We start from the raw sequence: 27,087 nt of genomic DNA, 5'->3' as shown, positions 1-27,087 counted from the left end.
TGTTTTATCCCAACAGCTGAGCAGTGCAGGGGATGATGTTGTTGTCTTCTACAATGACAAGGCTTCATTTCAGACCATGTTGGAAATGATGAACGCTGCAAGAGATGGTGTGGAGAAAAACAGTCCACTGGCATATCATATTTCACTGGTAGAATTGCTTGCAGCCTGTGCTGAGGGCAAGAATGTTTATACAGAAATCAAGTGTACTTCACTGTTGCCTTTGGAGGACATTGTGCGAGTGGTCACTCATGAAGACTGTATAACAGAGGTATTGCCGCCTGTTTAGTAATATGCAAATTGAATTAACATATGCAGTCAAATGATTCTAGCAATTGGGTTGGGATGGGGGATGCATTGGCAAAATCAAGGAGACAAGAAAAAAATAGAATTTGGTAACTGATTTGAAGTTTTTTGCATTTGATAATAAAATTTGCAATGAAGTAACTGGTGTGGAGCAGGTGGATCGGGTGAATTATGATTGACATGCAAGCAGTAAAAAGGGTGTCAGTTAGCTCAAATGGCTTGACAATGATTTACAATGTAGAGTGATGCCAACAGCGTGGGTTCATTTCCTGTAACAGCTGAGACTAGCATGAAGTTCCCATCTTCTCATCTCAGACCGTCAGGTTAAATTCACCACCACTCATCTCTCTCTCTCTCTCTCTCGAATGAGAGAGCAATCCTATGGTCCTCTGCAACTATGTCAACTTAACCTTTAGCTTAGATTGTAAGAACATAACTCACCTAACTAAGCATTACAGGAAAAATGTACAATGAACGTGATCAGCCATAACAATCCTTAGTGCTTTCTGAAGTCAGTTGTTTTAGTGTGTGTTATCAGGAAGCCAGGTAGTGCGTATTTGATATTTGGACACTGACAAAATGCTTATAAATTTAATGTTATTCCTTTGTTTAAGTGTATATTTGGGCATGGTAGTGGTACTTATAAGGTGGAACCTCAATGCCTGTAAATTTCTGGATCTAAAGCATAGGGAAAATGAGAAAGTTGTCCTCAACAAATGTTAATGATTACCATAGATTGAAACATGTAAATTGACTGGTTTATAAGACAACTCAATCTCTGACCTCAAAAATCATGTTTTGCTTATACTCAGTGTATCAGTCACTTTCTCCCTACTCCCACACAATACTTCTCAGCCATTACATCCTATGATCTCATTAGTAGATAGACTCAAATTTTTGCCCCGCGAATGGCTGTTCTTCTTTCCGGTAGCTGATAACTGGAAGCAATGGACCAAGTAGGTGATGCTGTTTACGTTGTGAAGATACACATAGTTTAAGACATAGCCACGCAGAGCAGACCACACATGCTGAATGACAAACATGGTGACCATCATCCTCATGACAGTTGTTCACTTCTGTATGTGGAGTACAAAACTAACCCCATTTTAGAAGTAATTTTTAAGGCTTCAAAAGCTTCTGTACATGTCAGAATCTATGGTAATGGCCAATTCTCAAACCTGAATTATGCACCAGGTATGATTTACAGACCTTTACGGAGGCACCATTCATTAAAGATGAACAGCATTTTCTTGGAAGCTGCACACTGCAGTTGCATTTTTCCTGTTCAGCTGGCGGGAAGCCCTGTTTTAGCTCACAAAATATTTTTGACAACATTTTCCTATTTTTGCTGATATTAACAAAAAAGTGCAGAAATGTAGAGGTGGCAAGTTCATACTCATCTATTGTTAACCAAGTATAGCAAATGCAGAAAAATAAAACTCTTAAGGGAAAGGATTCAATGGCGATTTTGAAAGGCAAAAGTCATAGATTAACGACATGACTGTAAAATATCTTTATTCCTGTAGATATTTAAATGGACTTATTTGTTGTTTTTTTTGTCATTATTAGGTGAAAATAGCCTATGTTAATTTTGTGAATCACTGCTATGTGGACACAGAAGTGGAAATGAAGGAGATTTATACCAGTAACCACATCTGGAAGCTTTTTGAGAACTTCACAGTGGACATGGCTCGGGTAGGTCTGTGAAAGGTTGCCAGAGATAATGCTGAGAGTAGACTAAAAATAGAGAATGTAATATACAAGAGACTAGGAAAGTCATATTCAAGTAAAATAATATTGCTCAGGAATTTGCTTGAATAGAAGTATCCAAGGGCTTTTTACCTGTATGGGACATACAGATGGGCATCATGAATGTGTGTTGACCATGCTAAAAAAAAATAAAGTTTAGCTTATTAATTTGCTGAAGTTTTCTAATGTACCTACCAATTAACGGTAAAGTAAATTCATCTGTCACTTGCAGATGCATAAAATCAAAATGGACAAAGCGAATCAATAAAAAGTCAAGCCATGTTGCATCTATATTGACCAGGGCATTGAGACTTTCAATGCCAGAACAGAAAGGCTGCCATTGGTTGGAAAGTTAAATGCTATCAAAATTCTACTCAAATCCCTGAGAGTTAATAAAATATGACTCTGTTATTATTTTGTAATTTAGTCCAGTTTAATTCGTACAGAAACTACAGCATTTTTAACAAAAAAGGCAAAAGGCAGAATGATCCTCTCCCAGGAGGTGGTGGGAAGTGGTAATAATTGCACAAGTTGACCCTGGAGAGATACTCACCCACTTCTTACCACTCCTTAATTAAATTCTGGGTGAGAAGATCAATTGGGCATTTTCTTGACTCACCAGCAATCACTGTCCTTCAGTGGTCAATTAACGGCTACCTGAGGGCCTTAATGCGCAACTAGTCCAATTACCTGGTTCCCAGCAGGCAAGAAAACGGTGATATACCTGCTAGTTTGGGGAGACCTCCAGTTACCTTGATCTGTGGCAGTCAGAGGCAGGGATGTTGTGGCAAGGGAATAGCCTCAAAAGACTACCAGACTGCTCTTACCTTTGCCCCTCCTGACCTCTCTATCCCTGTGACCCCATTCAACAAGAAGCAGAAGAAAATTTATCTTCTTGCAGTTCCTGAAGTGTAGACCACTGAATACACCCAAGCTGTGTTTAAACTGAAAACTGGAGAATAATGGCCAATGTTTAACCACAGATTCATAGAATCACGGACTCCTTACAGTGAGGAAGCAGGCCAATCAGCCCACTAAGTCCACATTGACCCACCAAAGAGTGTCCTACCCAGACTAACTTTCCTGCCCTATCCTTGTAACCCTGCTTTTACCATGGCTAATCCACCTAGCCTGTACACCTCTGGACACAATGGGCAATTTAGCATGGCCAGTCTACCATGCTGTGGAAGGAAACTGGGACACCAGGACGAAACCCATGCAGAAAGTCACCCAAGGATGGAATCAAATCCTTGGCGCTGTGAGGCAGCAGTACTAACCACTGAGCCACCATGCTGCCCCTTCTTTTTTCTTGTTTCTTGTTGACTTTTTGCAACCAGTTTGAATTTAAACCCAACAGATATATGCAGTCAATTTTGCAATTTTATGCAAGTTAAGAAAACTTGAGATCAAGTGCTGAAGCATTTCACTGCAGTATCAGCTTACTTGCATTTACTAATTGAAAATCAAAAGCAGAAATTTCATTTATTGCATTCATCAATTATTTAACATTTCATTTGAAATTCTGTGAATAATAATTTAAAAATTAAATTTAAAAGCTTTAAGCATGTCATCATTGTTTAGGCAAAACGTATCTGAAAATTTCTATAATTTTGACTGTAAACATGAAGCATAGTTAGTCTTCATTATTTGTTCAGAGTTTCAATAAGCTAATTCAAGAGTTAATGCAAACTGTCTTTTATCATTTTAATCGTGCAAGGTTTGCAGCAAAAGGGAGAAAAGGCTTTCAGATCCTACTATGGAGAAATATGTAGTGACTGTTGTCATGGATACCATCAATGCATTCTTCAATTCACCCTTCTCTGAAAACAGCACATCACTGCAGGTAACTCACTGAGGAATCTGCATTATTAAGCATCAAGCAAAACAACAATTATCATCTTTTCAATGATGCCTGTACCTTTGCCTTGTATTTCTACCTTGTTCAAAATCTCTCAGATGCAGGGAAACAGTAGGTTTCTGGTGGATTTATTGTTTGGCTTTTGCCATTGGCTCCACTGATGAGGAAAACACATCAATAACTTCACTAATTAACTCCTACCCAATACAAGATGTGGAAATAGCTGGAAAATGGACTTTGCCATTCATAACAAAGGAGACTATTCATTAAGTCTGTTGTGTAGGAGTGCAAATCAGTCTCCGTCCAAGAAATGGATTAACAATCTGCAAAGGATGCTGTTATATAAGATTTGAAAGAGTATGAAAGAGGTTTGATATTATAATTGTCCTATGACATTCCCCGTGTGATGTGAATTCGGGGAGGCAGAATTTTAACTCCTTGAGCACCAGTAAGGTATGTGAAATGTCGAAGTCAAGATTGTCCCAAATGCTGCTAGGTTTTAACTCCCCAGTGTGTGCCAGGTGTCACTCTTGTTTCGCCGCCTGGGAATCTACCTTTTGACAGGTTCTGATTCTAGTCAGACAGGGACTGCTAAGTAAGAGGATGCAGGACTAGGTAGGTTTAATCCCTAACCTCTGGAAGAAGAGGGACTCATGGCTGGTGGCTGGTGATTACAGGTAGAGAGGCATGGGAGGGTGGACGCATGATGGGAGAGACCAGAAGACTTGAGAGTAGTGTAAAGCTGTCCGATCTTGGGTGGTGACAGAGCAGGTGTGCTGGACGCAGCAGTTAACAAGAGAGCACTTAATGGCTGAATCAAGCAGTCCTTATCTTCTTTCCACCAGTTTGTTCTGCTGGTGTCTGATCTCTTCTTCCAGAAGTTAGGGATTAGACCTATCTTAGTCCTGCATCCTCTTACTTAGCAGTCCCTGTCTGACTAGAATCATAGATCAACATGGAGCTGCCAATCTCATTGTAAAATTTAAATTAGTGACCTACTTCCAGAGAGTGCATTCATTGCTTGGCCTTCCCTACTGCTTCTGTAAATCTAGAAATGGGCACATTGAAGCCAGACTGAGGTCAGGTTTCAGATTTTACAAATGTAACCTCCCATCTAACCCACAGCCAACAAATCTATGCAATTAAACTCCCACTCTCAGATCTCTGTCTCATGAAATTGACAAAATTCGCCCTGCAAATATAATGTGCTCAAATCCTCTTTTTAGCTATTCATTGTGCAGTTTTGGCAGGTTACATAACTGGCAAATAAACATAAGGATATTTTGCACAAGAAATTTATGAAGAAAATGGAACGTTTCACATTGTTGCTTCAGAACTGTGTAAATAATATTAACATATTTTTGTATTTAATTTGGTGCCTCATGCCAAAATCTCCAAAGAATAATAAACATATGAACAATTTCTCCAGTTTTCATTCTTAATATGGATAGGCACACAATAGGTTGTTTTATTTTTGCCTGCATAACAATTGCATGTATTGCTTCTAATTTCTTGTAGAAACACCAGTCTATTGTCGTACAGCTTCTGCAGTCCACATGCCGGCTTCTGGATTGCTCGTGGCTGCAACAGCAGCAAAAGTCTTCAGTGGAAATCTGCATTAGGACATTAGCTCTGATGGGTAAGGCAAACAATTCTTATGGTAAGAAATCAAAATTCACAATAAATGACCTAGGCTAGCCAATACACAGCCCATACACTAGGAACATTGGATTTTAGAGCTAGGAGCAGGAATAGGCCATTCGACCCTTCCAGCCTGTTCCGCTATTCAGTAAGATAATTGCAGATCTGGTTGTGGTGTAAACTTTACATTCCTATTTGCCCCTCATGACCTTTGACTTTCTATCTGCATCTATTAACTCTAACTTGCATAAATTCCATGACCCAGCCTCCACTGCTTTCTGGGGAAGAGTCCTACATGGCCTTTGAAAGAAAAAGATCTTCTCCTGATTATATTATTATTTCCTAAGTATCCTGCCATAATATCCTTAACTTTCCTATGACAGATGTTAGGCCCCCTGGGCTGTAGTTTCCTCCTTTCTGTCTCCTTCCTTTCTTGAATAAAAATATTGCATTAGTTATTTTCTATCCCACTGTGGAACTTTGGAAGATTGTAACCAATGTCTGTACTATTGCTGTGGCCATCTGCTCTTGGGGAGCTATGAGACCTGAGGTCAAATAATTTTCCCTATATCTTTTGATGCAGGTGATGACGATTCCTTTAAGTTCCAATGTCCCATTCACCTCTTGATTGTAAAGCACCTTTGGGAAGTTTTCTAAGTCTTCTATAGTGAAGGCAGACACAAAATTCCTGTTCCAATACCTCTCTCCAAAGATCCAACGCTAGATCCGGCTATACCTTTTGAAATACTTGCAGAATCATTGACCGTCTGTTTTTCTATTATTATCTAGCTTTCTCTCATTCTAATCTTATCCTTGTTTTCAAAACTAAACATTCATTACTGGTTCTTAAAATTGACAATCTTCTGATTTAACACTAATCTTTGCAGATTTCTGCAGTGTTTCTTTCAATTTGATACCGTTTTTAAATTCCTTATTCAACCACAGAAGTGCAATCTTCTTTCTTTAGTGTTTCCTTCTTTATTTCCCACAACAATGCATCTTTGCTGAGAGATATTAAATATCTTAAAAGTCTTTGACTGCATCCCTGTAGTCCTACCTGTTAACCAAGTTCCCAGTTCACTTTAGGCAGTCCTGCCTTCATATTACAGTTGCTTTTATTCAGGAATTTCTTCAGGTAAATTAGAGACGTGGTATTTCTCAACTGGCATCGTCAATGATAGAGAATGACATATAGTTCCTTGCACGAACATGCCTGCTCGGATCACTATTGTGAACAGGCTGCAGCCGTTTCCTTTTCTGTCCCTGAACTGTAGGCATTTTCTAATTAACCTGTTCAGAGATGTCATTACGCACGTCTGGAGCGGGTGGAACTTGAATCCAGGCTTCCTGGCTCAGAGCTAAGGACTGTAAGCTTTTATTCCTGTCTTCTCTCATCAGAACATCAATAACCCAAAGCAGCTAACAGAGTATACCCAGTTATTCTTTATTGAAGCTAGGTACACTACAAAATACTGCAATGATAACAATAATACATCACAGGCTTACCTATACAATGCATAACAATTGCAAGTGACCCAGTTCACAGGGAATTGTCCAAGTGTCAAACCAAAACAGGTGATCAGCCTGCCCCATCCTAATCTCTAGTCATTGATTAGGTGACTCCAATTCCTGAGCGAGCTAGCTATCACCCTGAAGCACAATCTTTTACACTCCCTTCCATGTATGCAGCCTGCGTGATGAATCCTGACACTATTCAGCCTTCAGTGAGTGATCAGTTGACCAGTGGCAAACTTCACAATTGTGTCACCTTTGCCATGGTCAACTGACCTTTTACCCGTTAGGTTCTCCAGTTATTTTCTTGGAAAGAGACTTAACCAAAGCCTGTCTATAATCTATAATGCAATGTGATGGAATACTCCCACTTGCCTGGATGGGTGCAGCTCCAACAACACTCAAGATGCTTGACACTGTCCAGCACAATGCAGCCCGCTTGATTGGCACCACATCCACATATATCCATTCCTCTCCACCGCCGATGCCCAGTAGCAACAATGTGTACTATCTGCATGATGCACTGCAGAAATTCACTAAAGATCCTCAGACAGCACTTTCCAAACTCATGACCACTTCCATCTAGAAGGACAAGGGCAGTAGACACACGGGAACACCTCCACCTGCAAGGCCATTCACCATCCTGACTTGGAAATGTATCGCTGTTCCTTCACAGTTGCTGAGTCAAAATCCTGGAATTCCCATCTTAAGGAGATTGTGGGTCAACCCACAGCACATGGATGGCAGCAGTTCAAAGAAGGCAGCTCACCACCACCTTCTCAAGGGCAACTATGGACAGGCAGTAAACATGCTGACCAGCTGCTAATGCCCACGTCCCATGAATGAATAAAAAGTAACTCTCAATTTAACCAACCTTGGTTGCAGGCTAGCCTGCTCACGGCTGTTTATATAGGCTATTTCCTTGCAGCTTTTGTGGCGTCAAAAATCAGCCATTTAATATTTACACTGTATGACTCTGTGGTCAACCGCCCATTGTTTTGCTGACAAATGATCAACTATCACCTTGTGTCTGGACAGGACTCAACCCAGACATACTGTCATCTTGCTGAGTTGTAATATTCGATTTAAACACATATTTCTTCAGATAACACAGTCACCATCTGACCAATTAACCTTTCAATAGACCTTTCCTAAGTCTTTTCCCATTTTAGCTGATCCAGCAAATTTAGACTCATTACCTATAGGACACTACCCCTGCTCCCAAGAGCCCTGAGCATACTGCTTTTTTAAAACCAAGCAGTCTGCCATCCAAGTACTACTCAAACCTGCGTCTGCTTAGTCTCTAGGATCAGAAAAGATTGAGCATTTGCAGAATATTATAGCCTGACCTCCATATTGACAAGACATTATTTTGTATAAATCTGCAGGTTTCATTAAATTATTTGGGTAATTTGTTGATGTGGTAACTTATTTGGATGCTTCATTTCATTATTTTAAAGGTGATGTAAGGGCCTAATGTCAGTGAATATAATTATACCAGTGTTTAGATTGGCTAAATGCACAGGAGTGTCTCCAGGAAGCTGTGGAATCCTGCTGCTTAGCTTACCTCACTAGACTTGTTTCCCAACTAGTGTAACCTTGTGGTTTCTCCTTTTTAGCAAAAAACCGTTCGTTGCCCCTTCCATTAGACCTAGAGAGTCTGGTCCGTACCTTGTTAGACAACCAGTCATTGGCATCTCAGAGAACTGCTCCAAACTGGAAGACGAGCACCCGAGCTTTCCCTCGCACTGTATGTACACAGCAACAGTGGGACTACAAGAATATCATTGAAAAACTGCAGGTTTGCTACATCTGTTTATCATTGTGTTTTAAAAAAGAAAGACATTTTATAAAAGCTCAATTGCCCTGCATATAATAATTTACTATGCAGTGCCTGATTTTTAAAAATGCCTCAAGTGAACACCTAAGAAATCATTGTTGTATCATCCTTACCCTCAAACCTAGAAAATTTTGTTTTTTGACATTTGTTGAATTTCCTGAAGTTTTTCAATTCACTCTGATGGCAGTTGAGATTCTGGGCTTCTGGTGCATTCTGGATAAAGTATCCCTTTTACAAGCCTCGAGTGACTGTCTGTGTGGAGTTTGCACATTCTCCCCGTGTCTGCGGCATTTCCTCTGGCTGCTCCGGTTTCCTCCTACAGTCCAAAGATATGAAGGTCAGGTGGATTGGCCATGGGAAATGCAGGAATAGGGTAGGGCAGGGTGGGGAATTCTATGTTTCTATGATAACCCAGTATAGTTGTGATAATGTTAATGTCTGTAATTTAAATCCAGTGTTAATACGAATGTGTGTACCAGACTGAAAGGAGGGCAATACAGCTGGAATGGTGACTCCAGGTTTTGTGATCCTCTTTCAGGAGTAAAGCTAGGTGCTTTGCTTTTGCTTCTTGTAGAATTAACTGTCTTTTGCCGCCTCCTAAATGTTCTTGTTGCTATTCTGAGTCTGTTCTCAATTTGCAGTCTGCCATACATACTCTCTCTGTGCTCGGTGACCTTCACCAGTGGCCAGTGCCCCTCCTGCATTTAGACATTTGCTGTATTGACTAGACTAGATTTACATAATCGTGAAAGCTGACACAGTGGCAGTAGGGTTTTCTATCATGGATTGCACATTCTTTTTAAGCCCTGTTCCCTTTCCTTCACCAATCATTTGGCAAAGCAACTGATTAACACAGTAAAAAGTCAAAACCAGGTATGGATCATCAAATTCTTTTATTTTGCAGATGTCAGGTAAACATGCAAAGTCATAATTACAACAAGCATCACTTAACTTGATAATGTTACTTCAAATCCTTTCTTCTCAGCAAACAGTATACTAAATCATAACAACCCGTTCTCAAATATTATGAAAGAGGGAATCTGGAATTTGCGTATCCTCATCCTTAAGTCATTTCAGGTCAGTGATGCACCTTTTTGAAGTGCAGTCATGTAGCAACCAATATACACAGATCAAGGTTCCCTAATGAGCAATGAGATCAATGAATAAATCCATTTTGGTGATTGAAACATAAAGGTTGGCTCGGACGCTAGCAGAGCTCCCCTACTTTACTTTGAATATTGCCATGGAATCTTTATGTCCACTCAAAAGATTGGAATTGTTTAAGATCCCATCCTAAAGACAGCAACTCTAGCAGTACAGTGCTGTTTTATTATTGCACTGCATGTTAAATCTGTGAAAGATTACTAGACCCCAGAATGATCTGAGTTCATGGTGAAAATATTGCTGTCAACGCACCTCGGCGACTCAAGTCTTGCATTTGGGATTTGTCTTTTCATTCCCTATCTCACATGGAATTGATCTGTGAATACCTCAGCCCTCTCTCTAGCTGGAGGTCAATCCTGGTACTGGACTCCAACAATGGAACTATGCAAAGCCTCAAGAGTAAATGAACAGTGGCTGCTTCTGAGTAGAAGTACTAAATCCCATGCCATTCCACTTAGTTTTCCTGACAATTCCTACCACACTAATACTGGTTTACTTTTTAATTTGTTGTGCCATTGTGAGGTGGATTTTATACTTTGGTTAATTCATTCCGATTCAAAAGTGATTCTTTAGCATAACAACTTAAATAACTTAATTAATCTATGTTTTCCTGAAGTCCTTACATCCCCCATCACTACTGTCCAAACCCACAATTGCGTTGTAAGCAAATTCCGAGCTTGTGTTTCTGATAAATAAGTCCAATCAATTATCTTGCCTTTACAGTATGTAGTGCTTATTATAAGATCACCTCATGAAATCACTTGTTGATCATAGTCTTTCTACATTGGAGAATAGATTGGTGAAAATGATCAATTTTGAATATACAATGTGTTTAAGATCCTCCAGTTAGAAACATATTGTGACAGTGATTCAATGTGTATGTAGCAATGACACTTGGATGTTTATTTCACCGGCAGAGCTTACTTATTCTTGTTTAATTCTCTGCAGGATATCATAACAACCCTGGAAGATCGCCTTCAACCACTGGTGGAGGCTGAACTCTCTGTTCTTATTGATGTCATGCATAAGCCAGAACTTTTGTTTATGGAGGGAACAGAAGCTAGGTTACGGTGTGAAAGTGGTGGATTCATCTCCAAGTAAGTGGGAAAACTGCTATAAATGAACTGATTGACAAGTTAATTATTTATAATGTTGCTAGTGTTATTTAAGGGAAGATGCTGGTCAGGACAGCAGGGGAACTTCCTAGTCTTTGAACAATATTGTGAAGCTTTTACATCCCCTTGTGCAGGTAAATAGGTCTCCACACATCTAACAATGCAATGTTCTGTTTTTATTTTACAATATGGAAACCTTGTAGTCCTGGATTGAAGCTTGAATGCTTCCATGAGAAAATAAAATAATTTGCACCCTGTAGTGGAGCAAGTTCTCTCCTTTAGAAATAAGCCTGAAGAAAATTAATGCTGATGTATGCTTCAGTGACAATGTAGCAGAATTTTTGCTTTGAGCGACTGATCACTGGATAAAGATAATGGTTGAGATAGAGTTAGCTCTAATGATCTATCACAGTTTGGATTTCATAAACTTGCAAAGGAAGCGTGAAGGTTTGTGAACATCATCTGAAATCCAAGAATATTTTACGACCAGTAACTCACTTTAACATGGCCATTATATTCTGTTATAAGACTTTTTTATTTTTGAATGGCCAAGCAATAATTTTGCTACAAAGTCTGCAAAAGTTCTGCAGGGCACCTTTGTTCACAATGATTTGGAATAACCATCTCCTGAAGAGAACAACAATTATTGCCTTTTTTAATTGTTGACAGTACATCTAGAGTTCTGACATTACAGTAGTTAATAAGACAATTATTAATATAGTGTGTACTAAAACATTTTTAAAAACTTAGTATATCAATTCTAGAATACTCTTGTACACACTGTACATATGGCAGCTGAACATGACAATATTATAGACAACACAATAGCCTTGATGTAATGATTTTCATCTGGTGGAATTTTTTCCATATTTTAAATGGTGAGGATTAGCATTTCAGGTGACAATTAACAGGCCCTCACAACTGCCAAGAAAACTTGCCATTTGCCTCTATCAGTTCATTAAAAGGTGAAGGAAGAGCATAGTCAAGTTTCTTGTTAAATGACAGGCCTTAACACTGGTGTCCTGAGTCACTAGAAGCCACCACCCAATCAGAAGCTAACAGCCTCCAAGTCCTAAAGTTGAGGGATCCAGTGGCAAGGAGGGGAATATGTTTTATCCTCTTCTCGCAGGGTGTAGTTGCGGGGAAGGTGAATCAGGAAGTCTCTGATCCCCTAAATTGTCTCTGATTTCCTAGATTGGGACAATTGATTGGCTCCTCTCTAACCTAGCAGGATGCTGTCCCTGGTTTCCCAATTGGAAAATTAGCCACCTTTCTCATCCAGCAGGTCAGTGGATGATTAGGGAGGTTGTGAGATGAGACCCTTAAGTGGCCATTAATTGTCTACTTAGGTGCCTTAGTTGGTGACAGGTCAAGAAGGTACTCCTTATCCAGGGAGTAGTAAGAGTGGGGTGAGTTCCTCTCTGTGGCCAATTTGCCTCATTGTTTCCCCTTCTCACCCAACCCTCTATACCCCGCCATGGAGGAGAAAATCATGTCCATAGTATTTGCTGGAGTTTAAAAGGACACAATGTTTACCCTGTTTATTTAGACAGGGTAAATAGATTCCTCGTTAAGACCATCAAAGCTGTCCTGTATAATGGAAGTTGATTGTGAAACATACAATGTACTATAAATTGTAACAAAGTTTTCCTGTCTACTGTGGCTGTCATGGTCCTTTAAAATATTAGTTGAGAGATACAGTAGGCCACAACATATTTCTTCCCTGCTTTTCCCAGTCATCCACAAGGTGATGGAAGGTAGTCGTAAAAACTCCAAAAGCGTTGTGCAAGGAAGAGCAGAGGAGTTCTGACAGTGTCATTGTTCCAACATTTATCATGCTAATAATAACAACAAAGGATTAACAAATTAACATCAGCATTCACCTTGATAGTAATAGTACCTACACTCCGAAATAAATCCTGCAGATAGCACTATGTAATTGTGAATTCTTTGTTTGTGCATGAATGACCTGCTCACCGACATTCAGTCAGGGTTCTATCTGAATCAATCTACTTCACATATCATCACGGCTTTGATCCCGACAATGAGTGAAATGCAGGAAATAAAATGATTGCAGCTTCACTCAAAATCAAGGAGCATTAGACAGCTTGTGGCACCAGGAAACTTAGCAAAATCACACTTAATGGGAGTTCAGTGGTTTGAGTCACATTTGACATACAGGGAGACTTTTCTAGTCGATCACCACATTCCAAGGATTCTGCTCCAGGAGTTTCTCACAATAGCGTTGTTTAGTCAAATATTTTCAGCAGTTTCAACAATATTCTTCTCTGCACTGAGGTCAGGAGTGGGTCTATGCATTCATGATTTCATTCTTTACCTTGATTCATAACTTGATGATAGAGAAGTAGCCTGTGGCAACCGACAATAAGACTTGTACAATGTACAATTTTGGGTTGACAGGTGGTGATAATACCTGCACAACGTAGATGCCATTCAGTAACAAAATCTAACTTGAGAAAGTCAGTCAGTCTTCCCTTGATGATCACTGGTGCCACTCTTCTTGTGTTGTGGCCGTTGACAAGTTTAGGGACCATCACCGACAAGATGTTTAGTGAGACCCGACATCTAACAATACACCGGCTACAAGAGCCAAGAAAAGGCTGGGTACTCTGGGACAAATGGCTCGCTTCCAGACCTCTCTTTGCCTGCAGGTTATGTTGGGAATATGGTATAATATTCACAACGCACCTGGTCAGGGGCATCTGCAACTTTCAAAAAACTCAAGGACAGAACTGTTACTTTAATTGACAGGGTAGTCAAACGGGAGGTGGAAGAACACAGCAAGCCAGGTAGCATCTAGAGGAAAGGAGAGGTCAACTTTTCGGGTATTACTCTTCTTCAGGACTGGACGTATGGTAGGGCGAGCTGCAGATAAAGAGGCAGGCGGGGGTAGCGGAATGGTGGTGATAGGTGGACACTGGTAGTAGGTACGACCTGGTTGGTTGATGGGAGGGATGAATCCGGTTAGTGGCTGGGAGGGAGGGTCAGAAGTTGGAATGGAAGGGAGGAGGAGGGGCTGGAAGGGAAGCCGGGGGATGGGTGGGAAGGTTATTTAAAATTAGAGAACTCAATGTTGAGTCCTCCAGGCTGTAGGGTGCCCAGGCGGAAGATACGGTGCTGTTCTTCAAATTTGCGTTCCGAGTCACTGTGACACTGGAGGAGGCCGAGGATGGACATGTCAGAGGGGGAGTGGGTGGTGACTGGGAGGTTAGGTTGGCCATTATGGGCCAGGCAGAGACGTTCAGCGAAATGGTCACCTAGTCTACGTTTGGTCTCACTGACGTAGAGAAGACCACAGCGGGAGCACCGGATGCAGTAGACTAGGTTGGAGGAAATGCAGGTGAAACTCTGTCTCACTTGGAAGGGCTGTTTAGGGCCCTGGGCGGAGGTGAGGGAGGTGGTGTGTGGGCAGGTGTTGTATCTTTTACAGTTACAGGGGAAGGTACCGGTGGGTTGGAGTGGTTGGTGGGGAGTATGGTGCGAACTAAGGAGTGGCGAAGGGAATGGTCCTTGCGGAAGGCAGAGAGGGGTGGGGAATGGAAGATGTTCTGGGTTGGGGGGTCTAATTGGAGTTGGAAGATGTGTTTGAGGATGATGGAATGGAAAATGAGGACAAGGGGGACCCTATCTTTGTTATGTTTTGGAGGGGAGCGGAGGTTAAGAACTGCAGAGCAAGGAATGGTGGAGGCTGTCTGGATGACAGAGGGGGAAAGAGCGTTGTCTGAAAAAGACGGACATCTGGGATTCTTGGAAGTGGAACATCTCATCAGAACAGATGCAACGGAGACAGAGGAAATGGGAAAATGGGATGGTTTTTGCAGGATACAGGATGGGAAGAGGTGTAGTCTTGGTAGCTATGGGAGTCTGTGAGTTTATAATAAATGTCAGTCTGTAAACTGTTGCCAGAAATGGAAATGGAAAGGTCAAGAAAAGAGAGGGAGGTGACTGACATAGACCAAGTGAATTTAAGGGTGGGATGGAAGTTGTTAACAAAATTGATGAACTGCTCCAGTTCAGCCTGGGTGCAGAATGCAGCACCGATGCAGTCATCGATGTAACGGTAAAAGGGTTGGGGAACAGTACCGGTGTACATACTGAAGACAGACTGTTCGACATAACTGAAAACCAAACAGGCAGGGGCCCATGCGAGTGCCCAAGGCAACCCCCTGCATTTGGAGAAATTGGGTAGAATTTGAAGGAAAAGTTATTGAGGGTGAGGACTAGTTCGGTGAGGCAGGGGAGGGTATTGGTGGGGCAGGGACTAGATGAGTCTGTTGAACAGGTAAAAACTGAGGTCCTGTAGGCTATCCTTGTGGGGTATGGACATGTATAGGGATTGCACGTCCATAGTAAAGATGAAACACTGGGGGCCAGGAAACTGGAAGTTTCCAAATAGGTGGAGGGCATGGTATGTGTCCTGGATGTAGGTAGGGAGTGCCTGCACCAAGTCGGGGAGAATGGAGTCAAGGTAGGAAGAGGTGAGTTCGGTGGGGCAGAAGCAGGCAGAGACAATGGGTCAGCTGGGGTAGTTGGGCTTGTGGATCTTGGAGGGCAGGTAGAACTGACGGTGCAGGGTTGGGGGTCAATAAAGCTGGAGGTGGTGGACAGGAGGTCACTGGAAGCGACGAGGTCATGGACAGTGTGGATGATGGTGGCTTGATGGGCCTTGTGGGGTTGTGGTCAAGGGGGAGGTAGGACGTGGTGTCGGAGAGTTGGTGTTCAGCCTCTGAGATGTGGACATCCATCTTCCAGACAAGCACCGCCTTTGTCAGCGGGTTCGAAATTGAAACGGGGATTGGTGCGGAGAAAGTGGACTGCTTCACGTTTGGAGGGGGAGAGGTTGGAGTGGGTGAGGGGTTGGAGAAATCGAGGCGTTCGATGCCAACTGCCAATGCGACAATGAAGAGGTCCAGGGCGGGTAAGAGGCCGGAAGGGGGCCTCCAAGAGGAGGAGGGAGGTTGGAGGCAGGAGAAGGTGGTTGAGAGTCTCTATCAAGGAAGAAGGCATGGAGGCAGAGGCAATGGAAGAAGAGTTCCACATCTTGACGGGCACGAAACTCGTTGAGGTGTGATTGGAGGGGCACGAATGCGAGCCCTTTATTGAGGACAGACCATTCAGCCTCAGAGAGTTTGAGGTCAGGGGGTTGGTGAATATGCGGCAAGATTCAGGGGAGGGGTTTTTGGGAGGCCTCAAGGAAGCTGAAGGAGGGGAGGGTCACATGATGGGTGAGGGTTGGACGCGGTGTAGTGGGGGGGAGTTGCTGTGGGATGGAAAGGAGAGTGGGAGGGTCGTGGGCTAGGGAGTGCAATGGAGGATTGGATGGGAAGGAGGGGTGTGGGGAAAATGACACTATGCTACTGGGCAGTATATACATCAGCACACCATGGGTGCAGAACGTACAATATGCCAAAGTGGCTTTTATGACATTTCTGTTCTGTGACCTCCACCACCACAAGGAACCAAGAATAGTGATGCTATGAAAAGTGCTGCCACCTCCAAGAAAATACCCATTCTGACTTGATCTTTATGTTCTTCATTATTTAGCCAAATCCTAGAAAACTCTACCTAACAGCGCAAGGAGTACAATGGTTCAAAATAGTGTCAACCATCATGGTTTCAGCCTAACTAGGGGCGGGCAGTACACATGATGTTGGCAGGTTCAGCCATGTCCTATGAACAAAAGAAATGTTTCTAAATCCTTTCAAGTCTAGACCATGACTGACACTCTGATAGCTGCAAAAGGATCAGGGTGAAGTGAGTTTGAGCAGAGGTACTCAGTGTAATGAAAATGAGACGCCTCTGTGTATTAGACCCCAGTTAAATTATGCAAAATTAAATGTGTTATGAATGATGTTGGAGGTATTTTATAACTCATAAGTTTTAAAAAAGCAAATTTATCAAGGAGAACTAACCCCTTGATCACAGCATAGAGAGTAGAGTGTATTGCTCTGTGCCCATTCCAGAAGATTCCATATTAAAACAAAAAGAACAAAATGTTTTAAGGGCTTGGTTAGTTTTGTCGCAATTGCAAATAACACACAAGAATATACCAGTAACCATAGTAAAGATTTGTATTTATGTAGCACCATTTATGATTTTGTGACTCCAAAGCATTTGTTAGCCAAGTATGTATGTTTTGTAAAAACCGAAAGAACTGCGGATGCTGTAAATCAGGAACAAAAACAGAAGTTGCTGGAAAAGCTCAGCAGGTCTGGCAGCATCTGTGAAGAAAGAATCAGAGTTAACGTTTCGGGTCCAGCGACCCTTCCTCAAAACCTTCTGAGGATGCATCACCGGAACCGAAACGTTAATTCTGATTTTTTTCTTCACAGATGCTGCCAGACCTATGAATGTTTTTTTATTTTTTAACTGTTATAACATTATGGTCAACACCCATGATATTGAGTATCAGCATGATGCATTAAACATACTGTAAAAATCTTCTGATCCAGCAGGTACCACAGACCTAATTCTAATAATGTTTCCACAAAGGTAGGCAGAATTACGAGGACATTTTTCATGCTTACTAGTCAGTAACTAAAGGTTCTAATGTGAAGTGCCTATGTACCTGTGGCTCACTTTAGAGGTTAAATTGAATCATATAACACAACAAAAAGATAAAGAAAATAGGATCTAATATGCTCATGCTCATTTACAATACGAATGTGCAGAATTGCATCTTAGTGAAGTCAAATATGAGGCATCCTTTATCCACATTTGAAGCAGGCATTGGATCATCTGCAGATGGAAATAAATGACCTAACTTCTGTTTATGGCCCCTGCTAAAACTTTAGTTTACCCTGAGGCATCTGTTACCATTGCTGTATGCCTCTCGGAATAGCAGCACTAAACACCACAAATAAGCACAAGGTAAGAACTCACCGTAACCGCTGCCACTCATGAGATCACCATTCTCCTTTCTTACCTAGCCCCAAACACCAGCACCTGATAAAACTCCCCAAACCCTCTACAGTACGCTTGCAGTCTTCCAATCCAAGCTCACCAAAAACAATCTCAGACTCTGCAGCCCACCTATTTCTCCTCCTCCTGATTCCTGCAATACAACCTGATCACCTGACCTTTAAATCAGAGCACATCAAAAGCTGTGCATTTATATTATGATGCCATTCTGAGGCCCAAACTTTGAGGCATGTTAGATGAGCAGCTGAATACGAATTGCTAACATTATCTGGGTGAAGGGTTCTGCAATTTGTACCTTTATCAATCTGTTTATTTTTCCAGGCTAATTCAACACACAAAGACTCTCATGTCAACAGAAGAGAAGCTCTGCATTAAAGTTCTTCGCAGCCTCCGAGCAATGTTGGTCAAAAAGAATAGCTATGGAGACCGGGTAAATAAAAGAAACCTAACTGCATTCCTGAAGGACTATTGCTCATACAGAGAGCTGAGGACCAGTTCAATTATTGCACTAATTCAAACCTGCATTTAAATTTCAGGAAGTTTTAACTTGCATTTCACATTGACTGCGGCAATTTTTTTTCAGTAAATACCTTAAATCTCATCCGGTACAGAGGAGGTTGAGGATGAGTATTAAATGATTTGCAGAGTGAATCAAACTATTTTTGCAGAACTTACTCTCGTGAGATTTAATAAGTGGCATAATCAACAAATTTTTAAAATTACGAAAAATCTGAGAAATGTATGGAACCTCTGGGAAAATGTTCTTCTCTCACGAGTTTATGTATATATTTAAAATGCATCACTAATATTTTGTTCACAAGTTACTGATGGGACATGAATTAGGTAGAGTTTTTACTGACCTGATCCACAAAGAGTGGATCAGTCAGCGTTGGGGAACCCATAATTCGAGATCCCAGTCTTTGCTGTCAGTGATCCTTTCTCTTGTCTGACAAGGAGCATTCTGGAATATTACCCCACAGTAAGTCGGTTCCGTCAGTGATCCTTTCTCTGTGCAGAGGGCATCATTGTGGGGTGTCATTCGGGTGGGAAGCCAGTCAGTGATTGTCACAGCGTTCATTAAGTCTGCCTGAGATTGGTCTGGGATGGAGAGGGGGTGTGAAGCCTCAGTTACATCAAAAAGAAAGCAGTTTGAAGGCAGGTTAGGTCAGAAAATCTACCTCTGAAACTTTAAACCCTAATCTGACCCAAACCTGCCCGTTTCTGAAGAGTTCAAATTTGGAATGTTGAGTTTGTTGGAATTAAATTATGTTCTTGAGTAGTTTACAGATCTAAAGACTGGGAAGCAGGATTTTTGTTGCAAGTGCCTTCAAATGATTGAGATACTTAGAGTCATGCAGCATAGAAACAGGCCCTTCAGCCCACCATGTCTATGCTGACTAACAAATCCAAACTACATTAACCGCATTTACCTGCACTTGGTACATAGCTTGCTATGCCCTGGAATTTTAAGTGATCATCCAGATGCTTCTTAAATATTGCAAGAGTACCTTCCTCTTTGGGAGAATGTTCCATTTTTCTACCTCCCTCTGGGTGAAAAAAAATTTCTTCACATCCCCTCTAAACCACCTATTCCTCATCTTAAACTTGCTTCCTCTGATCTTAGACATGTCTTCCTTGGGGAAGAAGTTCTCACAATCTGCTCAATCTATGTCTGTCTTAATTTTGTATACCTCAATCAGATAATCCCCCTCAGCCTCCTCCTCCAGGGAAAACAATCCCAGCCTATCCAGTCTCTGCCTGTTACTGAGACTTTCCATCCTAGGCACCATCTTGGTGAATCTCCAGTGCACCCTCTGCACTGCAATCATGTCCTTCTGATAGTGTGGTGACTAGAGCTGCACACAGTGTTCCATTTATAGCCTAACCAATATTTTATAATGTTGGAATAAGATTTTCTTGCTCTTATATTCTACATCCCAGCTAATGAAGGCATGTATCCCATATTGCCGTCTTCACCACCCTGCAATCCTGTTCTGACATCTTCAGACATCTATAGACATATATACAAAGGTATTTTTATTTCTCAGTACTCCTCTGGGATCTACCATTCACTCACCTGTTCAGTTTGGCACTATTTTGTGTCTTAATTAACATGTTACCCACATTACAAATTAGGAATCAATATTTTTGGATGAAATACAGTGATTATTATTCTTCATTTTAGAAGCAGGTGCTTTTGGTGAAATATGCATGTGTCTTTCTTGGAAGGAAATCCCATTTTCTAGCAATTTTGAAACGGTCCTGGTGACAGAATTTGAGTCATCCCCTGAGGAACTCACCCCGGTTTATCACACATAGTCTCAACAACTGAAGTCTTAGCTCCTCTAGACTGAATTGTGGCTGAAATAGGATCAAAAAATATATACAACTTTCTAATTCAATAAGAGTGTCGCTGTTAGGAAGAGATATTTGTTGATCCAGGTGGGAATGGCGCTGTGGAGATGGTGGGAATGGCGCTGTGGAGATTGTGGAAATGTTTGTACTTTCGGCCGCAGTGCTCATCACATGATTCTTTTCCTGCAGGGAAATGAATTGAGAAAAACTCTTCTGAGTAACTACCTCTACAGCAAAAAGTCAAATTCAAAAGGCGACTCCAGCGATTTGTACTTTGGAGGTACTTACTACCAAAATACAAGTAGCTATCAATTATAACACAGTGTGGAGCTGGAGGAACACAGCAGGCCAGGCAGCGTCAGAGGAGCAGGAAAGTTGACGTTTCGGGCGGGACTGTTCTTCAGAAATAGGGAGGGGGAAGGGAGCTGGGAAATAAATAGAGAGAGGAGGGGTGGGGCTGGGGATGGTAGGTGAAATGGTGATAGGTAAGTGCAGGTGGGGAGTGGTGGGGATTTGTCAGTGAGGTGGGAGGCACAGATAGGTGGCGGAGAAGATGGACAGATTATGTCATGGTCAAGTAGGCGAGGATGAGAGGGAGGGTTGGATGTGGGATGAGGCTGAGGGTGGGGAGATTTCGAAACTGGTGAATTCCATGTTTAGGCCATCGGGCTGCAGGCTCCCGAGGCAGAATATGTGGTGTTCCTCCAGTTTGCGTGTGGTGTCAGTGTGGCACTGGAGGGGGCCCAGGATGGACATGTCATCCAGAGAGTGGGAGGGGGAGTTAAAGTGGTTGTTAGGGAGGTTTGACCCATCGACAATGAAGAATCTGGGTGTTTGTGATGCTGGATGCCTTTCCTGTCATTAACCCTCCCTCTTTATCTGAGCTGGGGCTGGCACCAATACACACTGATTTACCTCCACTAGTGACTAAGTTGATCTATAGCCACTAAATCCTGGAAGGAAATTGAACTGCAGGCCTATTGCTTCAGAGGCAGAAGAGCTAATCTGATCCTCCCCAGCTCCTGTCCCATGGAAGCACTTATCCAGTGAATGTTCTACTGGATCATGTATCTAATATTGTCAAGAGTATGTTTTAGATTCTTAAATAATAGATATTGATAGGGAAACTACATTTACAAACAAACATATACTTTATAAGCAAACAACTACATCAAGTGTATGTGCGTTTTTTTAATCATTCATGGGACAATAGCGTCACTGGCTAGGCCAGCATTTATTGCCTGTTCCTAATTACCCAGAGGGCAGTTAAGAATCAACCACATTGCAGTGGGCCTGGAGTCACATGTAGGCCAGACCAGTTAAGGATGGCAGTTTCCTTTCCTAAAGGATATTAGTGAACCAGATGGGTTTTTCTAACAATTGACTCATGGTCATCATGAGACCCTTAATTCCAAATATTTATTGAATTGAAATTCCACCATTTGCCATGGTGAGATGTGAACCCAGGTCCTGAGAACATTATCTGGTCTCTGGATTAACAGTCCAGTAACAACACCACTAGGCCATTGCTTCCCCATTATGTTAATCCAGTCTTTCATTTGTAATGAACATTAAACATTTCCAACAATAGTTGCTATATATCTTTAAAGAAGCTGTTACATGATTTTCATTGTGACCTAATATCTTTCTTCTTGTATAAGATCCAGATAAATGTCAAGACTGGAACTCAATTACTCCTATCCAGTGTCGTCTGGACATGGCGGGAGCCACAAAACTGGTTGCAGATCTCATCACAAGCTCCAAAAGTGACAAGATTTTCCAGGAGAGTATTTTATTAGCCATTGCCTTGCTAGATGGAGGAAACACTGAAATTCAGGTAACAATCTAAACTGATGATAACCTGAAATTTGTAGTTGTAACAAAGCTCATACTGTCAGAACTCATCATCATCATTATGTCTAAAACTGTCAGCAACTTTTGGGACCTGCCCAATCCCAGTTACAGGCAGGAATCTGGGACTTGCTGACAGTGATACTCTGCTCTGCCCCAGGGCACACTGTTAGATTTAGCAGTCAACATTGAAACTTTGATTTGAACTTTAGTCTTTCCACACTATTCTTTCTGGAAAGTGCCCTCAGAAATATTCAGCCTTACTGAATGAGGTGTTACTGAGGTTTTACAAGCATACTAAATCAGGATTATTGCTAAACAATGTCTCTGACACAGATGAACTGCTTTGATATGAGTGAGTATCATTCTGTCACAATGATATTTAAAAATCCCCTGTTTTTTTTAAAATTAACTTTCATTTTTCACATGCGTTAAGACATTTCAGTTTCTATCTTAATCCCATGTGTGTACTGAACCTTCATTTCCTTTTGTGCAAAATGAATTGTAAGCCATACTGTTTACTACTTGAATTGAAAGCAAAATACTGCAGATCCTGGAAATCAGAAAAAATGTATTGGATGCTGAAGAAAGTCAGCACGTCAGGCAGCATGTATGGAGAGAGAAACAAAGTTCAGTGTTCTTCTTCCCGAAATTGAAACATTAACTCTGTTTATCTCTTTACAGATATTGCCATGTCTGCTGATTTTCTGTCGCATTCTCTGTGTCTGTTTACTTCCCAGTTAGCTGGCTCTGAAAATCCTCCAGTCTGACTGAATGACCAGTCCACTTGTAAATACACTTAGATCTTCCACAAAGCAGCCAAATTAAATCTGAGCCTTGGATTAGATATGAAACCACACGTCCTCCTTATTATATTCAAATGACCGTCCTGCCTCCTTGGAGCAGATTGTTGTCTGTCCCTTGTACTGAGCTTCAGGTGTATTTGTACTGGCCACCTTGGTGGTAGAATACCCACAGCAACAGAATGAGGTCCTTAATTGACCACTTAGGGATCTAAATTGGCCTCTGCGCACAAATGACCTTGACCTGCCATGATTGATTTGGAAGGAACTGAGAAGGCGACAGATATTCCACATCCCAATCCTACTGAATTTTCTGACAATCTTCCCCCTTTCCACCTCCTTGTCTGTTTTTGTGGGTAGAATGAAATTGTAAACAATGATGATGACTTCACCGGTAAACTGTCCAAAGATGTCACATGTTCGGCATCATTCCCATAAGCCATCTTCATTAGAATGAACCACCAGAATCAGTTCTCTGCTTATGATTTAGTTAGTGTGTCTGTCATTTGGCAGCCTGGTACCTGTGGAATGTATTTTTCATGCCGTTGCCCCAGTGTGGCCTTTCATTCTTTCAAGTACATGGCGCATTCTCTGAGCTCGTGCTTGTCAGGTTAGATCAAGTGGCACTCTACTTTCAGGAAAGCTGGTCTTAACTAGAGTGAAATGGATGGCAGATAGTAGCAATTACAGGACTTCTACGGTAGAAGAGAAATAAGAAGGAAATAGAGAATAAAGTTTAAAGATACCCAGAATGACATCTCCTCTGTGCTAATTGCTGGACAGTGATGGATAGCATGTCTTCCTCCAGAGTTGAAACAGAGTGCAGGTCTCCTTCATTCACTATCTCTTACCTGATATTGTGCCTGAACTTTTAAGCAGAAAGAGAACAGTGTGTGAAAAGCTGGTGGTGCAGCGTATAGAGGAGTGTGAAGGAAAGCAGGAGAGGTGAGAGCTGTCAGTCGTGAGGCTGCAGACAGTGGAGGAATGTAGACAGAACAACTGAACAATAACATAACAATACCGATAGTGTCATTGATCATTTTTGAACAGTGCAGCAATGTGTCTTGGGCATTAAGCTCCTGATATTGACCTCCTTGGCCACTTTTTGTATGGACTTTTTTTTGCTTTCAAAAAGGAACACATTCCTCCACATGCTCCTACTTGGATTCTCAGCCTCCAAATGGCACAGTAGAACCAAAGGTCTGTTAATCAGATCTTGCAGTCAGAATTGTGTTCACAAGTTCCCTCCTGCTTGCAGTGACCCTGCACCACCTCTTTTAAGTGGACTGAATGTCTTTAAGTTCTGTCAGAAATACCTTATTTCCCATCTTCTCCTACATAAACACGAATATAACTAATTAGCAGTGGTGATGATGCTGACCGTGTACATGATAGTGTGGCTTCAACACAGTTTCCAAGTGAACAGCCACGGGAATCCCATTTCACACCTATTCCATGCCTATTCTTGGTTGTGATCAAATTTATAGACCATTTAATCTAAACGCAACTCCAATACCAACATGAAGCTTATTTTTGATGATCATTAATGCTATTTTTGTGGGGGAAAATGTCAAATAACATACATGGTGATATAAACAAAGAAAAAACCCTGTTGTAGAAGGAGCATTCGATAATTGGTTATGAATACAGATGTGACCTGAATTGTCCCCATTAATAAAGCTTCGATACTCTAGGAGTGTGTCTGGCTGAACCATGCACCCGGATCAGAATGAAGAATAAATTTGCTCTGATTCACTTCTGGAGACCAGAGGCTAATAGTACATTTTCAAAGCTTGTGATTTATAAATAGGTGTTGACAGCATGAAAAGAAAAAACTGTTTTTTCAGAACAAACTGTTCTTGAGAATTCTGCTTGACAGCAAACAGATGTAACAACTGTCTTCAATGATGACTGACAGATTATAAGGTCTATAAATACAATCTTTGTCGGGTTGATTTAAACTTACAGCAGATTTGGGATGGCATGAGGCAGAGAATGGTAAATACGTGGTGGCATTTGTTTTAGACCTGTGGTATTTTAATTCCTGGGCATCATTTAAATGCAGTCAATCCATTTCCCATCCATATTGGGTGTTAAGAAGACGCAAAGAAGACAAAGATTAGATGGCACAAAAACAGAAATTGCTGGAAAATCTCAGCAGATCTAGCAGCATTTGTGGAGAGAAATCAGAGTTAATGTTTCAGGTCCGGTGACCCTTCCTCAGATCTGACGGCAACTAGGAAAATGATGGTTTTTGTACAGAAGATGGGGTGGGGGTGAGGGGAGGGGGAAGAGTAAACAATAGGTGGAGATAGAGCCCAAAGAGAGAGAGAAGACAGTTGGACAGACAAAAGAGCAGTTAAAGATCAGTATGGGCAAATGAATAGCTGCTACTGGGGACTGGTAGTGGCTAACAATGTGTAGTGTGTCGTAGCAGCCCATGTAATGACAAGGCCTTGTGTGTGTGTGTGTGTGTGTGTGTGTTGGGGGGTGGGGTGTAGGGTAAAGCATGGAGAAAGGTGCTCAAGCCCTAAAATTGTTGAACTTGATGTTGAGTCCTGAAGGCTGCAGGGTTCCCAAGTGACAAATGAGGTGCTGTACTTCCAGCTGAGTTTTGCTGGAGCACTGCAGCAAGCCTGAGCCCAGAGATGCTGGCCAGAGAGCACAGTGGTCTGTTGAAGTGGCAAGCAGTGTGAAGCTCAGGGTTTTTTTTTGCAGACAGATTGGAACTGTTCTGCAAAGCAGTCATCCACTCTGTGCTTCATTTTCTCCAATGTGGAGGAGTCCATGTTGTGAGCAGTGAATGCAGTAGACTAGATTGTTTGAAATGCAAGTGCTACTTCACCTGGAAGATGTGTTTTGGTCCTTGGATACTGAGGAGGGAAGAAGTAAATGAGCAGGTGTTACACCTTCTGTGGTCAAAGGGAAAGGTGTCATGGGACTGTGGGGCTGTGTTGGGAGTGAAGGAGGAGTGGACCAGGGGGTCCCAGAGGGAGCAGTCCCTGCAGAAAGTTGACAAGGGAGAGGAGGGGAAGATGTGATAACAAGGTGTAGAGCTGGATGAACACAGCAGGCCAAGCAGCATCAGAGGAGCAGGAAGGCTGATGTTTCGGGCCTAGACCCTTCTTCAGAAATGGGGGAGGGCAAGGGGGTTCTGAAATAAATAGGGAGAGAGGGGGAGGCGGATAGAGGAGAAGATAGGTGGAGAGGAGACATCATCTCTAATACCTCCCTCTCCTTCCTGGACCTCTCTGTCTCCATCTCCGGCAACCACCTAGGAACCGATATCCATTTCAAGCCCACCGACTCCCACAGCTACCTAGAATACACCTCCTCCCACCCACCTTCCTGCAAAAATGCCATCCCCTATTCCCAATTCCTTCGCCTCCGCCGCATCTGCTCCCGGGATGAAGCATTCCACTCCTGTACATCTCAGATGTCCTCGTTTTTCAAGGAGCGCAACATCCCCCCCCTTCGGTGGTCGAGAATGCCCTCGACCGTGTCTCCCGCATTTCCCGCAACTCATCCCTCAAACCCCCTCCCCGCAATAACAACCAAAACAGAATCCCCCTCATCCTCACGTACCACCCCACCAACCTCCGGATCCAATGCATCATCCTCCGATACTTCCACCATCTGCAATCCGACCCCACCACCAAAGATATTTTTCCCTCCCCACCCTTATCTGCTTTCCGGAGGGACCACTCTCTCCGGGACTCCCTTGTCCGCTCCACACTCCCCTCCAGCCCCACCTCACCGGGCACTTTTCCCTGCAACCGCAGGAAGTGCTACACCTGCCCCTACACCTCCCCCCTCACCCCCATCCCAGGCCCCAAGAAGACTTTCCACATCAAGCAGATGTTCACCTGCACATCTGCTAATGTGGTATACTGCATCCGCTGTTCCCGTTGTGGCCTCCTCTACATCGGGGAAACCAAGCGGAGGCTTGGGGAC

The 27,087-nt window shown here is 42.2% G+C and overlaps 1 protein-coding gene across 3 annotated transcripts in view; it reads left to right on the top strand.

Moving 5' to 3' along the window:
* Positions 1-27,087, top strand: part of itpr3 (inositol 1,4,5-trisphosphate receptor, type 3) — a 252,756-nt gene that overhangs the window by 178,246 nt on the left and 47,423 nt on the right. For all 3 annotated transcript variants that reach the window (XM_048612294.1, XM_048612293.1, XM_048612295.1), the window contains 9 exons: positions 17-268; positions 1,873-1,998; positions 3,770-3,895; positions 5,429-5,549; positions 8,683-8,864; positions 11,016-11,164; positions 18,446-18,554; positions 20,669-20,759; positions 22,141-22,316. In XM_048612294.1, the coding sequence (XP_048468251.1) occupies positions 17-268; positions 1,873-1,998; positions 3,770-3,895; positions 5,429-5,549; positions 8,683-8,864; positions 11,016-11,164; positions 18,446-18,554; positions 20,669-20,759; positions 22,141-22,316 (1,332 nt within the window). The remainder of the gene's footprint in view (positions 1-16; positions 269-1,872; positions 1,999-3,769; positions 3,896-5,428; positions 5,550-8,682; positions 8,865-11,015; positions 11,165-18,445; positions 18,555-20,668; positions 20,760-22,140; positions 22,317-27,087) is intronic.

Source organism: Rhincodon typus, chromosome 25 (assembly GCF_021869965.1).
Source record: "Rhincodon typus isolate 14 chromosome 25, sRhiTyp1.1, whole genome shotgun sequence".
Classification (NCBI taxonomy): domain Eukaryota; kingdom Metazoa; phylum Chordata; class Chondrichthyes; order Orectolobiformes; family Rhincodontidae; genus Rhincodon; species Rhincodon typus.
The sequence above is the reverse complement of the archived record's forward strand: the minus strand, read 5'-3'. Positions and strand labels throughout refer to the sequence as shown.